Here is a 15,446-nt window from a genome sequence, read left to right as displayed (position 1 = left end):
TGCACTGCTGTAGTGCCAGAAAACCCTGAAAAAAAACAAAAAATATACTAGGAACTGATATGGTATTAGGCCTATTGTAATGCATATTGGGTGTGGGCTTGGCCCTCAAATTCATGGGTAAAATGAATTAAAATACAGTAAACTTCCCATACCAAAAAACAGCAGTAAATGCCAGCACTCAAAAGTAACAATCCTACCTATGAAAAGGCAACCCTGTGAATATTACACTAGCCCCTAAAGCACCAATGCACCTCCTATTACAAAAACAAAACAAGCCAGGCTGCTATAGATCCCTACACACTAGCAGAATACCCCTCTTTGTTCACACATCAGAACACAGAACCCCCCCCCCCCCCCCTCAAATACAGAATAAAGAGACAATAAAGTATAAGTAGAAACATACAGACAAAAACTGAACTTGAAACTACAATAGGCCAGACTGTATACAGTGTAACAATGGAAAAACAAGAATATCACCATTCCTCATAAAACATCAAACATTAAAAAAAAGAAACATTAAACAATCATAATAGTAAAACCAAACTTATGGAAAGAATAACTATTTCAAAACAGTTGACAAATAGAACATCCAATAAATAAAAATTCATAAATATTTTAAAAACATTTTCCAAACACCATTAAAATATTTCAGAACAGCAGACACATCAAATGACACTCAAAAAGTAAAACTAAGGATTAAAAAAATCCCCTGCTCTCCATACCTGGGATCCTTTGATTTCAATCATCCTGAGATTGTCGAGGATGGGAGGTATGCATTAACATTTTTGCTTTGTCTCATATACTGTATATACACACGCTCTCACTCCCACACACACATATGCTCTCTCTTATTTGCTCGCTCACATATACACATACTTACTCTCATGCACACACAAATATAAACACATACATATGCCCTCACACTTTCACAGCTGTGGCTACACCTCAGGTGAGCCATGGCCCACCCACTTTAGGCTCAGGCCCACCCAACCAGGCCTGTTGGAGTAATGCCATCAGGGGATCCCATCCCTGCGATGGTGAACAAGAGGGCCTCAGAAAAAGCAAGGCCATCGCAGGATCCCATCCCCACGATGGTGAAGAGGAGGACCTCGGAAGTAAGGTAATCATGGAATCCCATCCCTGTGATGGCGATGATGAGGGCCTCAGAAAAAGCAAGGTCTTTGCGGGATCCCATCCCCCGTGGCATTCCCAAATCAGGTTGGCAAGGTTTAGTTCTCCTGGGCCTCCCTTCATTTCTTCTGTTCCTTTGCTCATGCTCTAGCAGAGATTTGATGTTTTCCTCTACTGCAACCGCTGTACTGTATTTTGGTGTATTTTTATTTACTCTTTGTTACTTATTCGTAACTCATTATGTGTGTTTTATTGTACCCCACCCTGAATGTAGGAAGGGCAGGTAATAAATGTTGTAAAAATAAATAATGTGAATTGGCCTAGCTCTGCTCTGCACCTGTGCTGACGATTAATGATATTTTATTGTAGTTATGATGATTTCTGGCTTTCTGCAAAGAGGGTTCATGAAAGAAAACATTTAATTTTTTTAAATACACGATTGATTGGATCTGATAGTTTGTTTTCTTTGCTTTTTACATGATATACTTGTGCATTTATGAACTGAAATAAATATCAAATACATTTAATATAGATTAATAAGGAATTTTTAATGCTGGTAAGTGCTGGAAATAATTGAGGTAAAATATTTTAAAGTTTCATGCATGATGCATAATGGCTGTTGCAAACTACTTACAAAGCCATTGTAGGTGCAGTATATGACATTATTTATCAATAAGAGTACAACTGGTAGGTCTTAGACTTGCATGCCTACAGCCCACCCATGTTCACCTTGTGCTCACCCAAAGAAATCAGTTTTGGCTACACCACTAACTCACACACATACATATGCTCTCTGTCACACTCATACTCACAGACACAGCTCTCTCAAGTTCTTCCTTACATACATGCTGTCTCTCTCACACTCTTACTTACACACAAACACGCACATATATGCTCTCTCTCATGCTCTCACTCACACACACATATGTTCTCACACTCTTGTTCACACACACTCTCATGCTCTTGCTCCAACACATACGTGCTCTCACATACAAACGCTCTCATATATACACACATGCTCTCGCTTACACAATTTTACCCTCTCGCCGACATGCACATACTTTCTCACACACACGATCATGCTCTTTCTAACACATACACACATTCTCCCTTACACAAATATATGCTCACTCTGTTCTCACACTCTCACATATGCTCAAGCATGTTTTCACACTCATGCATGCTTACTTGCACAGTCACACACATGCTTATTGTCTCACCTGCACACTCTCATGCTCATTCTAATCCCCTGCCACCTGTGAATGAATTAAAAATGTTTTTACTCACACTGGTATTCAGGGAAGATCCAGGCAGGACTGCCTGTTGATGTTCTGAGTGGGAGATCCCTTGGTAAGAGAAGGGTGGGCTAGAAGATAATGATGCTGGGGCTTTTTTATTTACTATTTTTTACTAGCCGGAGGTTGAGGGGAGCCAGCAGCAGAGAGCAACGGGAAGTAATGAATTGGCATTGAGGCAGTGGTGAGAGGTCTGCTCACTGCCTTCTGCCACCGAAGAAGCAGGACGGATGTGAGGGGAAGCAGTGAGAGCGTATCCTGCAGCCGTGGTATTAGTGGGTGGGGAGTGCAGCCTGTTGGGAAGCAGGCTCAGGTCGCTACCACTGACCTGTGGCGAGCAGGCTCAGGTCGCTAGCACTGCTGCCGGTCATATTTAGCAGGTCAAGTGGAGAAGCCTCGGGGGGAGGCTCCCGCTGCAGAGAAGAGTTACTGTGGTGCCTGGGGTTGGTCGCAGTGGCTTTGCAGGCCTGGAACGGCTGCAGCTGTCACCAACCACGTGATTGGCTGGATTGGACCACAGGGGCCATGCGTTGAAGCCCCAGTAGGCAAATCCACCCCTGCTCCTAGCAGCAGAAACTGAACCGATCCTTTTCTCTTTTGTTTTAAGGTTGCTATAATTTGAGATACATATGCTCTTCCATACCGCAGAAAGTTGCCAAGTTCATCGAGAGAAGAGATGGCGGGATCCCCTCTAACCCCAGGAATATCATTATGTTCCCTGAAGCCTCCCTGTTTATCAAGGTGAGTGAAGGATTAACAGAAGACATACGGGGGGGAAGGAGCAAATTCAAGCATCCATCTTTCAATAGGGTTAAAATACTGGCCCGAGGAGTCTGTTGACTCTGAGACCTCTGGCCTGTAGTTTCCAGCTTCCTTCCTACTACTACTTATACGAAGAGAGTCCTACAGAACCACTCCTGTCTCCAATGACTTTAATGAACAGATCCGTCAATGCACCTGCCAAACCTCTCGATCTCCATGAATGCACTCTTTGTAAATCAGACTCTACGAATATGAAACAATGGTGCTGTTTAATATATTCACAAATGATCTGGAAATCGAAGCGAGGTGATCAGATCTGCAGGTGACACAAAATTATTCAAAGTAGTTAAAACACGAGCAAGCACTGAGAAACTGGAGAAGGAACCATGCCAGAACTGGGCATCCAATTGGCAGATGAAATTTTAATGTGGGTAAGTGCAATGTGATACACATAAGGCAAAATATTCCAAGGCACAGTTGCACAATGCTGGGTCCTAATTTAGAAGTAACCAGCAAGGAAAATTATCTTGGATTAATTGTGAACAATGTGTAGAAATCCTCGGCTCAGTGTGCAGCCGCAGCCATGAAAGCAAATAGAGTGCTAGGGATTATGAGGAAGGGAATGGAGAATAAAACAGAGAATATCATAATGCCTCTGTATCACTCCATGGTGCATCCTCATCTTCTGTTCCTATATCATACACAAACAGAATGCTGGGGATTATTAGGAAAGGAATGGAGAATAAAACAGAGAATATCATAATGTCTCTGTATCACTCCATGGTGCATCCTCATCTTGTGTTCATATATCATACACAAACAGAATGCTAGGGATTATTAGGAAAGGAATGGAGAATAACACAGAGAATATCATAATGCCTCTGTATCACTCCATGGTGCATCCTCATCTTGTGTTCATATATCATACACAAACAGAATGCTGGGGATTATTAGGAAAGGAATGGAGAATAAAACAGAGAATATCATAATGCCTCTGTATCACTCCATGGTGCATCCTCATCTTGTGTTCATATATCATACACAAACAGAGTGCTGGGGATTATCAGGAAAGGAATGGAGAATAAAACAGAGAATATCATAATGCCTCTGTATCACTCCATGGTGCATCCTCATCTTGTGTTCATATATCATACACAAACAGAATGCTGGGGATTATTAGGAAAGGAATGGAGAATAAGACAGAGAATATCATAATGCCTCTGTATCACTCCATGGTGTGACCTCATCTTGTGTTCATATATCATACACAAACAGAATGCTAGGGATTATTAGGAAAGGAATGGAGAATAAAACAGAGAATATCATAATGCCTCTGTATCACTCCATGGTGCATCCTCATCTTGTGTTCATATATCATACACAAACAGAATGCTAGGAATTATTAGGAAAGGAATGGAGAATAAAACAGAGAATATCATAATGCCTCTGTATCACTCCATGGTGCATCCTCATCTTGTGTTCATATATCATACACAAACAGAATGCTGGGGATTATGAGGAAAGGAATGGAGCATAAAACAGAGAATATCATAATGCCTCTGTATCACTCCATGGTGCATCCTCATCTTGTGTTCATATATCATACACAAACAGAATGCTGGGGATTATTAGGAAAGGAATGGAGAATAAAACAGAGAATATCATAATGCCTCTGTATCACTCCATGGTGCATCCTCATCTTGTGTTCATACATCATACACAAACAGGATGCCGGGGATTATTAGGAAAGGAATGGAGAATAAAACAGAGAATATCATAATGCCTCTGAATCACTCCATGGTGCATCCTCATCTTGTGTTCATATATCATACACACACAGAATGCTGGGGATTATTAGGAAAGGAATGGAGAATAAAACAGAGAATATCATAATGCCTCTGTATCACTCCATGGTGCATCCTCATCTTGTGTTCATATATCATACACAAACAGGATGCTGGGGATTATTAGGAAAGGAATGGAGAATAAAACAGAGAATATCATAATGCCTCTGTATCACTCCATGGTGTGACCTCATCTTGTGTTCATATATCATACACAAACAGAATGCTGGGGATTATTAGGAAAGGAATGGAGAATAAATCAGAGAATATCATAATACCTCTGTATCACTCCATGGTGCATCCTCATCTTGAGTTCATATATCATACACAAACAGAATGCTGGGGATTATTAGGAAAGGAATGGAGAATAAAACAGAGAATATCATAATGCCTCTGTATCACTCCATGGTGCGACCTCATCTTGTGTTCATATATCATACACAAACAGAATGCTGGGGATTATTAGGAAAGGAATGGAGAATAAAACAGAGAATATCATAATGTCTCTGTATCACTCCATGGTGCATCCTTATCTTGTGTTCATATATCATACACAAACAGGATGCTGGGGATTATTAGGAAAGGAATGGAGAATAACACAGAGAATATCATAATGCCTCTGTATCGCTCCATGGTGCGACCTCATCTTGTGTTCATATATCATACACAAACAGAATGCTGGGGATTATTAGGAAAGGAATGGAGAATAAAACAGAGAATATCATAATGTCTCTGTATCACTCCATGGTGCATCCTCATCTTGTGTTCATATATCATACACACACAGAATGCTGGGGATTATTAGGAAAGGAATGGAGAATAAAACAGAGAATATCATAATGTCTCTGTATCACTCCATGGTGCATCCTCATCTTGTGTTCATATATCATACACACACAGAATGCTGGGGATTATTAGGAAAGGAATGGAGAATTAAACAGAGAATATCATAATGCCTCTGTATCACTCCATGGTGCATCCTCATCTTGTGTTCATATATCATATACAAACAGAATGCCGGGGATTATTAGGAAAGGAATGGAGAATAAAACAGAGAATATCATAATGCCTCTGTATCACTCCATGGTGTGACCTTATCTTGTGTTCATATATCATACACAAACAGAATGCTGGGGATTATTAGGAAAGGAATGGAGAATAAAACAGAGAATATCATAATGCCTCTGTATCACTCCATGGTGCATCCTCATCTTGTGTTCATACATCATACACAAACAGGATGCTGGGGATTATTAGGAAAGGAATGGAGAATAAAACAGAGAATATCATAATGCCTCTGTATCACTCCATGGTGTGACCTCATCTTGTGTTCATATATCATACACAAACAGAATGCTGGGGATTATTAGGAAAGGAGTGGAGAATAAAACAGAGAATATCATACTGTCTCTGTATCGCTCCATGGTGCATCCTCATCTTGTGTTCATATATCATACACAAACAGAATGCTGGGGATTATTAGGAAAGGAATGGAGAATAAAACAGAGAATATCATAATGTCTCTGTATCACTCCATGGTGCATCCTCATCTTGTGTTCATATATCATACACACACAGAATGCTGGGGATTATTAGGAAAGGAATGGAGAATAAAACAGAGAATATCATAATGTCTCTGTATCACTCCATGGTGCATCCTCATCTTGTGTTCATATATCATACACACACAGAATGCTGGGGATTATTAGGAAAGGAATGGAGAATTAAACAGAGAATATCATAATGCCTCTGTATCACTCCATGGTGCATCCTCATCTTGTGTTCATATATCATATACAAACAGAATGCCGGGGATTATTAGGAAAGGAATGGAGAATAAAACAGAGAATATCATAATGCCTCTGTATCACTCCATGGTGTGACCTTATCTTGTGTTCATATATCATACACAAACAGAATGCTGGGGATTATTAGGAAAGGAATGGAGAATAAAACAGAGAATATCATAATGCCTCTGTATCACTCCATGGTGGGACCTCATCTTGTGTTCATATATCATACACAAACAGAATGCTGGGGATTATTAGGAAGGGAATGGAGAATAAAACAGAGAATATCATAATGTCTCTGTATCACTCCATGGTGCATCCTCATCTTGTGTTCATATATCATACACAAACAGAATGCTGGGGATTATTAGGAAAGGAATGGAGAATAAAACAGAGAATATCATAATGTCTCTGTATCACTCCATGGTGCATCCTCATCTTGTGTTCATATATCATACACAAACAGAATGCTGGGGATTATTAGGAAAGGAATGGAGAATAACACAAAGAATATCATAATGCCTCTGTATCACTCCATGGTGCATCCTCATCTTGTGTTCATATATCATACACAAACAGAATGCTGGGGATTATTAGGAAAGGAATGGAGAATAAAACAGAGAATATCATAATGTCTCTGTATCATTCCATGGTGCGACCTCATCATGAGTACTGTGTGCAGTTCTGGTCACCACATCTCAAGAAAGATATAGCAGAATTAGAAAAGGAACAGAGAAGGGTGACCAAGATGATAAAGGGGATGAACAATTCCCCTATGAGGAAAGGCTAAAGAGGTTAGGACGCTTCAGCTTGGAGAAAAGATGGCTGAGGGGAGATATGATAGAGGTCTGTAAAATAATGAGTGGAATGGAACGAGTAAACAGAGAATATTATTTACCCTTTCAGACAGTACAAGGACTAGGGGACAATCCAAGAAACTAGGATGCAGCAAATTTAAAACAAATTGGAGAGGAGGAAGGAACGAAGGAGCTAGTTACCTGAAGGGTGAGGAATACCCATCTCTTTGTGGGACATTTGCCGTTTTTTGCCTTGGAGAGACGAGAGGGTGAGGATTGCTAGGCCTTCCCGGCCCCCCCGACTGCCTGCAATTTCTCCTCTGTGCACCTACGTCATCAAGGGGTGACTGGCTGAGTATAAAGGCCAGCCCCCTGCGGCGCATCGACGACGTCGACGCGTCAAAGGGGCGCGCGGCTTTGTTGGAGATTTTTTTTTTTGTTTGTTTAACAGTTTTATTGGTGCAAGTTAAACTCTCATACAATCAGCAAACTGCAAAGCCAACCATGTAAGCACCACATTTCCCAATTATCCCCTGATATATTCCCCTTCTCTCTAATACATGTTGATCTCTGTTCGGGAATGAGCATAGAACAATAAACCACCAAACTACATATTATCAAAAGGCTTAAGTATTTGAAGTTATTAAAGTGTTGAAGTGTGTCCAAAGGTCCATGTTTGACCAAAAATCTAAGGGTCCCATTTAGCTCTCCAGCGAAGATATTGGTCCCACATTTGATGAAATTTCTCCATCTTCTTGTGCTTTCCAGCTGTGATGTGACTCATAGTGCAAATGTGGTCTAATCTGCTTAGGACAGCAGCAAATGACGGTCCAGTTTTAGTCTTCCACATTCTTGCAATTTCCAACCTCGTTGCTATACAGGCTTGTATACCAATCTCCGGTATGGTAGGCAGATCCTTATTAAGTGATGTATTTAATAATGCACTTTCCATCGAGAGGCATATCGAAATGGCTAATATCTTCGAAAGCCATTGTTCCAATTGTTTCCACAGGGGTTTGATACATTCACCTTCCCACCACATATGCAAAAAGGTGCCCCTAGTATTACATCCCCTCCAGCAATTACCAGCATGATTTGGTATTATTTTCCACAAGCGTTCAGGTGTTATATACCAACGGTACAGCATTTTATACCCATTTTCTATAAGGGTGGAGGAAACAGAGGCTTTGGGACATTAAGATATATCTGCTCCCAATCGGCATCAGTAACCTCCCTATTAAGATCACTGTTCCAAGCCTTGATATGGGGAGGGACCACCACGCATTTGGTATTTATTAACTTATAAATTTTAGATAGTAGTCCTTGGTGCCTATGCGGGGCCGAGCAATAGCCTTCAAATAATGTTTTCCCTACTTGTAAATCCGCTGGTATACCCTGGGATAAGCAAAAATGTGAAATTTGCTTGTATGCTAAAAATTCCGTGCATGGGAGGGAAAATTTGTCACTAAGTTGAGCAAAGGAGAATAGTCTACCATCGCCCCATATATGTTCCAGGCGCTGTATGGACCTCTCCTTCCAAGCTTGGAATGCCGGCGCTGGGATACCTGGCTGGAAGGCAGTATTGTGATAAAGGCTAGTGAGGTGGAAATATGTCTTAGCTCCTACCAATTTAGATCTCCACTTCCTGCAGATGGATAATGTATGTCTAGTAGTGGGAAGCATATTGCCAAGGCATAGCCGTTAACATCATTCCCCTCACCCTTTCTTGTTCTATCTGGACCCAATGCTTCGGATCTCGTTCATCGTGCCAGGCTACCATCGGTCGCAGCTGTCCTGCTATATAATACCAATAGAAATTGGGTACACTGAGTCCCCCCTCCTGTTTGATTGGTACAGTATCCGTTTGCTAACCCTAGGGGGCCGCCTATGCCAGATAAAGCCAAAAAACCTCCGTTGCCAGTATTTTATGGCCGCCTCTGGTATGGCAATTGGAAGGGACTGAAACAAATATAACAGTTTAGGCAGAGTATTCATTTTAATGGTGGCAATTCGGCCCAACCAGGAAATGGGTAGTCTATGCCATTTGTCCAAATCAAAAAAGATTTTTTTGATGAGGGGAGTGTAATTAGAAGCAAATAAATCTTTAGGGTGGGGAGTCAAGTAAACTCCCAGGTATTTGAGTTTTTGATTAGCCCATCGAAATGGATGCAAAGGTTTTAAATATCGTACCATGTCTTGGGAGCACGTAACATTTAATATTTCCGATTTATCCCAATTCACTTTATACCCTGAGACATTACTGAACTGTCGTATTTCTTGTTCTAATTCTAATAGGGATCTATGTGGGTCTCGGACTGTGAAGATGACATCATCAGCAAAAAGACAAAGTTTATGGCATAGCCCACCCACCTCAAGTCCCTGAACCTCATGATTAAGTCTCACATGAATCGCCAGGGGTTCCAGGAATATAGCAAAGAGCAAGGGAGATAGTGGGCACCCCTGCCTCGTGCCCCTCTCAACCTCAAAACTATCGGAGTACCCTCCGTTAATCTTTAGACAAGCTTTTGGCTTCTCATATAATTTGCGGATCCACTCACAAAAATAAGAACCAAATCCCATCTTCTTCAATACCCCGAATAAGAATGGCCAGTGGACCATGTCGAATGCTTTTTCCGCATCAATGGAGAGGAGCAATGATTCGTCTGTTCGCTCCTGGGCGATCCAAAGTAAATTAACTAACTTGCGTATATTATCGCCCGCCATCCTCCCTGGCATGAATCCTGCTTGATCCTGATGTATAATATCAAGAATATATTTATTCATGTGGCCCGCTAAGATTCTCGCTAGTATTTTAAGATCTAAATTAATCAATGAGATCGGGCGATATGAGCCACAAATTGTGGGGTAACGGCCCGGTTTAGGGAGAACTGTTATGCCCGCCAGATTAGCTTGGGGTCCCAATGAGGTGCCTCCCCTTAAAGAATTGTATACTTTTGCAAATGTGCCACAATGTAGGGACCAAATTGCTTATAGAACTTTGCCGTCAAACCATCCGGGCCAGGTGACTTGCCTATCTTCAGCGAATGAATACTTTCTAGAATTTCAGCTGTTGTAATCTCAGCCTCCAATATATCGTGGGCCTCGGGAGGTAAGCAAGGTAAAGGCGTATTAGACAGGTATTCATCTACTTGCCCTTGTTGTATAGCCTTATTTACGCCATAGAGATTGGAGTAAAACTCTAAGAATCTCTTGCGGATATCTGTATTGTTAGTAAGTATCACATCATTTTCAGTTTTAATTTTAGCTATATTATTCTGATATTGGAGGTGTTTTAATTTATGGGCCAGGTGCTTCCCCGCTTTATTTCCTCCCTCATAGTATTCTTGCTTCGTTAATTGCATATGATGATTGATCTTTGCTGATTCTAACCGCAATAAATCCTCTCTAGTTTTTGATAGTTTTGTTAGAATCTTGCCTGCTCCAGTGGCTTGGTGCTGTTGGGATAAGTGTTTTATAGTAGCTCGTAATTCCTGAGCCACCTGCAAATCTCGTTTTTTTATATAGGTACCCCGCGAGATCAGCAATCCCCAAAGATACGCCTTAAACGCATCCCAGACCACTGGGGGAGAGACATCATTGGAATCATTGTGTTCAAAGAAGTTCTTAATATTATCAATGAGGGTCTTATTATAATCCTCATCCCCCAATAATGACTCATTCAAGCGCCAAAATTTTACTCCTGCATCATACCCACTAAGATCAACCTCTATGATTACAGCGGCGTGATCAGACCAAACCACGGGGTTGATGTCAGCCTTCCTTATATGGTTGAAAAGCCCCCTGTCTGATAAAAGGTAATCTATTCTGGTATAGGAGAGATGGGATGCAGAATAAAAAGTGTAAGAGCGTGTGGTAGGATATAACATTCTCCAAGTATCGAGAAGTTGCCACTGGTCCATCAGCTCCTGCAACCGTGCTCTATGGGAACCAGAGGAGGCGACATGACCCCTCGAGGCGTCCATGGAGGGACACCGTACTAAATTAAAATCACCGCCCACTAATAAATAGCCTTGGCCATAAGTACGAAGCATAGTATTCAATTGATCCAAAAATGAACCTTGTTCTTTGTTAGGAGCGTAGATATTGACTAATGTGTATATTACCCCATTTATAGAGATAACTAAAATAAGATAACGACCTAATGGGTCTCTAACGCAGCTCTTACATTCAAATACCATGGATTGTGCGAACAATACCCCCACTCCTGCATATTTAGCTTTTTTTGAACTGGCTGCATAATACTGATATGGGTATGCTGAAGAAGTCATCAGTGCTTCATACCTTGCCTTCAAATGCGTCTCTTGGAGAAAGACGATATCAGCCCTTAAGTGTCCCAATTCCCTATATAATAGTCTTCTCTTCTGAGGGGTGTTGAGTCCCTTCACATTAAGGGACACTATGCGCATAGACGCCATATTATGCTTCCACAATATCCTCTACCTGGTGCATAAGGAACCCGGGCTCTAATCTCATTTTGGAGTCTTCGCAGCCCTCTAATAGCCACCCCCGGACACACACACACAACTATAGTTTTGGTATCGCTTATAGGATTTTGATTCCCAACTCTTGCCCCTTCCCATTTACTTTCCCTCCCCCACCCCTTCCCCCTCCCCTCCCTCTGGGCAGATCTGCGTATTCCTCCCTGCAGACCCATCTGTACTCAACCTGTGGAGGAAGACAATAACAATCATCACTCCCTATCCATCCCCCCTTGTACAATAGTATAGGTAACCGAACTTATAGAACAAGATAACATTAGTTAAACTTTAAATTCTTGTAACTTAACCAGTCATAGTATACTTTTAAGGAACATCAGGTCCCCACAGTGCGCTGTACTCAGGAACCATTCATTGTTTAGTTAGGAACTTAGTCCAAGAGCCTGTCCTTCAGGTTTTCCCAGCGGCTGGTTTAGTGGAGTCCGAATTTCTTTTCAGTCTGCTGTTTCTGGATGTAGCCCTCCGCCATCTGGGTAGCTGATCCCTGGGTATTGATGCTCGGGGTTTACCGTTCTCCTTTGCAGAAGGCTGGTATCCCTTATCTTTCAAAATTATTGCTGCCTCTTCCGCTGTATGCAGCTGCGTTGTCACCCCTTCCCATGTGAAGGCTAGGCCGAACGGGTGGAGCCAGCGATATTTTATGTTCTTCTGCCTTAGAAATTGTGTGACCTCTCGAAATTCAAATCTGCTTTCAGCGTCGCCTGCGAAAGGTCCGCATAAATCGAAATTTCTTGATTCTCCCATTGCCATTTATTCTGTTGTCTGGCTGCCACCGCTATCCTCTCCTTCTGCGTGTAATTATGAAAACTCACGATGATGTCTCGTGGGAGATTTGCCCGGGCAGCTCGCAACGCTCGATGAGCCCTGTCTATTTTGATGTCCTCATCCCCTGCTGAAGTATCAGTTCCTGCTAGCTGCAGTAAGTGTAAGCAAAATCGGGCAATAAGCTGCTCACAGTTGTTGTTGTCAGCATTCTCCAGAAAGCCCCGAAAACTGAGGTTCCCCCGTCGCGCTCGGTTTTCAAGGTCGGCCATCTTAGCCCTCATGGCTGCGTTTTCCTCCTGTAAATCGGCGCATACCTCCTGCATTTGTGTGGTAATTACGGATTGCCCGTCCAGCCTGCCGTCAATATCATCCACTCTCCTACCGACTGAATGCAGCTCTTCCCGGAAATCTTCCATCATGTCGTGTATTTCTTTTTTGTACGTTTTTAAGTCCTGCCGAATGCTGCAGAACCAGGATCTAAATTCAGATCGCGAAGGCGCCCCGTCGGACGACACATTAAAATCATCTTCTGGCTCCTGCGAGGCAGTCAGCGTCGCAGCTGCGGCATCCATCTGAGCTTCAGTTTCAGTGTCTCCTTTTTGATACGAAAAACACTGAAAGTCCACTGTCTTTCTTTTTGCTGACATTCCCAAGAGTTCTAGGAGTGAACCGCTCTAACTAAATATTTTTTAAACGCCGGTTAACCTCTGTTTAGATTGATTTTATCGGGGGGTGTTCGGGAGCTCGATAGTTAGGCAGCCATTAGTATGGCTGACGTCACTTCCTCCCAATAGTTAGGCAGCCATTAGTATGGCTGACGTCACTTCCTCCCTTGTTGGAGAATTTTGGACAAGTTTGCCTGTGGATATATCCTTACCCAGAAGAAAAACGAGTGAGTAAATAAACATTTCTTCTCCTTCGATATATCTCCTTCAGCCACTGGAGGTGTAATTATAATATATAATAAGGAAGTGAGGATTTGGAAGGACTGAATCTGAGAAATTTGTTATCCTCTTAATTTAATGCCTCATACTAAAAGAAAGGCAAGGATTAGGGAGGTATTAACTTCATCTCCCAATCCTGTGCCTGTTCAGCCACAGATATCAGCCTTCTTCTCACCAGCTGCTTCAAATTAACCGATAGATATGGCCGCTGAGGAAATAGTTGCGGAGCGAGTGCTAATTCCTCTGGCCGAGGCATCTCTATCACCGGGAGCTCCTAATACTCCTCCTCCGCCACAATTAGTTTCTTCAGATCATTTGACAAATGAGTCTTTAACTGAATTGGTGGGAAAGGGAGACCAAGCTAAAGGAGGCCTAACTGGTCCAAGTGAACAATCGCAGTCTAATAAAACTGAAGATATAACAATGGGCTCTATATGGTTGGCAATAAAATCTTTAGAAGCTACAATAGTAAATTTAACAAAGACTACAGAGGCATCAAATCAACGCTTCATCAAAATTGAAACTGAGGTCTCAAAATTGGAAGTACAACATCAAGAATTGGACAAGAGAATAAATGGTATTCAAAGCAGTACTCAAAAAATTACTAAAATGGAGATATTGTATGACAAAAGACTTGAAGCCATTGAAAACTCTTTGAAGTACTTGAATTTGAGGATTTTAAATTTTCCCCAACATGATTTGATGGCACCCTTGGAGATGTTTAAGGAATATCTTGTTAGTATACTTCAAATGCCACAAAAATCTATTCCCCCTATTGCTAAGATCTATTATGTGGAAAAGAAGAAGGGTAAGGAGGAGATAGAGAATAAATCTGAGAAGGCACAGTTAAATATATCTGAAATACTTGAAGCGTCAGTAGATACAAAAATAGAAACCAGAGCCACCTTGCATGTATCTTTTGTTTTCTCAGCAGATAGAGATGCAGTATTCCGCATTTATATGAGAAGAAGGTTGGAAAAGTTTTATGGTGCCCCTATCTGGATGTACCCTGACCTGTCTCGTCAGACACAGGCTAGGAGAAAACAATTTCTTGCAATGAAAAATATAGTACAAGACAAAGGAGGGAAAATGTTAGTAAGATTTCCTTGTAAATGCGAAATAACTCGTCTAAATCAAAAATATATCTTTTATGATGTTTCTCAACTGAGAGTTTATTTGGATTCAGTGACCTAATATGCTCTAGCTTAGTTAGGAGATATGGTAAAAGGAAGCACTACCTTATTTTTTCATTTGTATATTGAGTTTATTCTCATTTCCTAATTGTCGCTCATTTAATTTGTTAACCCCCAGTGGATTACCACATACTTTAAGGATGATACATATCTTGATATTCTTAAAGTTTTTTTATTTGTTTTGTCAAATGAGTAGATTACTGTATCTAAATTCAATTTCAATGTATTATTTTTTGAAACGCATAAATAAAAAATTAAAAAAAAAAAATTAAAACAAATTGGAAACATATTTTTCACTTAACCCACAATCAAGCTGTGGAATTTGTTCCACAGCTTGATTGCGGGTTAAGTGAATGCTTAACCATTGCTGGATGAGATGGTCAAGGTGACTAGAAAAGCGGGGTTTAG

At 41.3% G+C, this 15,446-nt stretch overlaps 1 protein-coding gene across 3 annotated transcripts in view; it reads left to right on the top strand.

The window, feature by feature from the left end:
* Window positions 1-15,446, top strand: part of LOC115085808 (alanine aminotransferase 2-like) — a 62,203-nt gene that overhangs the window by 15,549 nt on the left and 31,208 nt on the right. For all 3 annotated transcript variants that reach the window (XM_029592253.1, XM_029592252.1, XM_029592254.1), the window contains exon 4: window positions 3,034-3,167. In XM_029592253.1, coding sequence (XP_029448113.1) covers window positions 3,034-3,167 — 134 coding nt within the window. The remainder of the gene's footprint in view (window positions 1-3,033; window positions 3,168-15,446) is intronic.

This window comes from Rhinatrema bivittatum, chromosome 2 (assembly GCF_901001135.1).
Source record: "Rhinatrema bivittatum chromosome 2, aRhiBiv1.1, whole genome shotgun sequence".
NCBI classification, from domain to species: domain Eukaryota; kingdom Metazoa; phylum Chordata; class Amphibia; order Gymnophiona; family Rhinatrematidae; genus Rhinatrema; species Rhinatrema bivittatum.
Note: the sequence above shows the minus strand (reverse complement) of the source record. Positions and strands in the feature narration are given on the sequence as shown.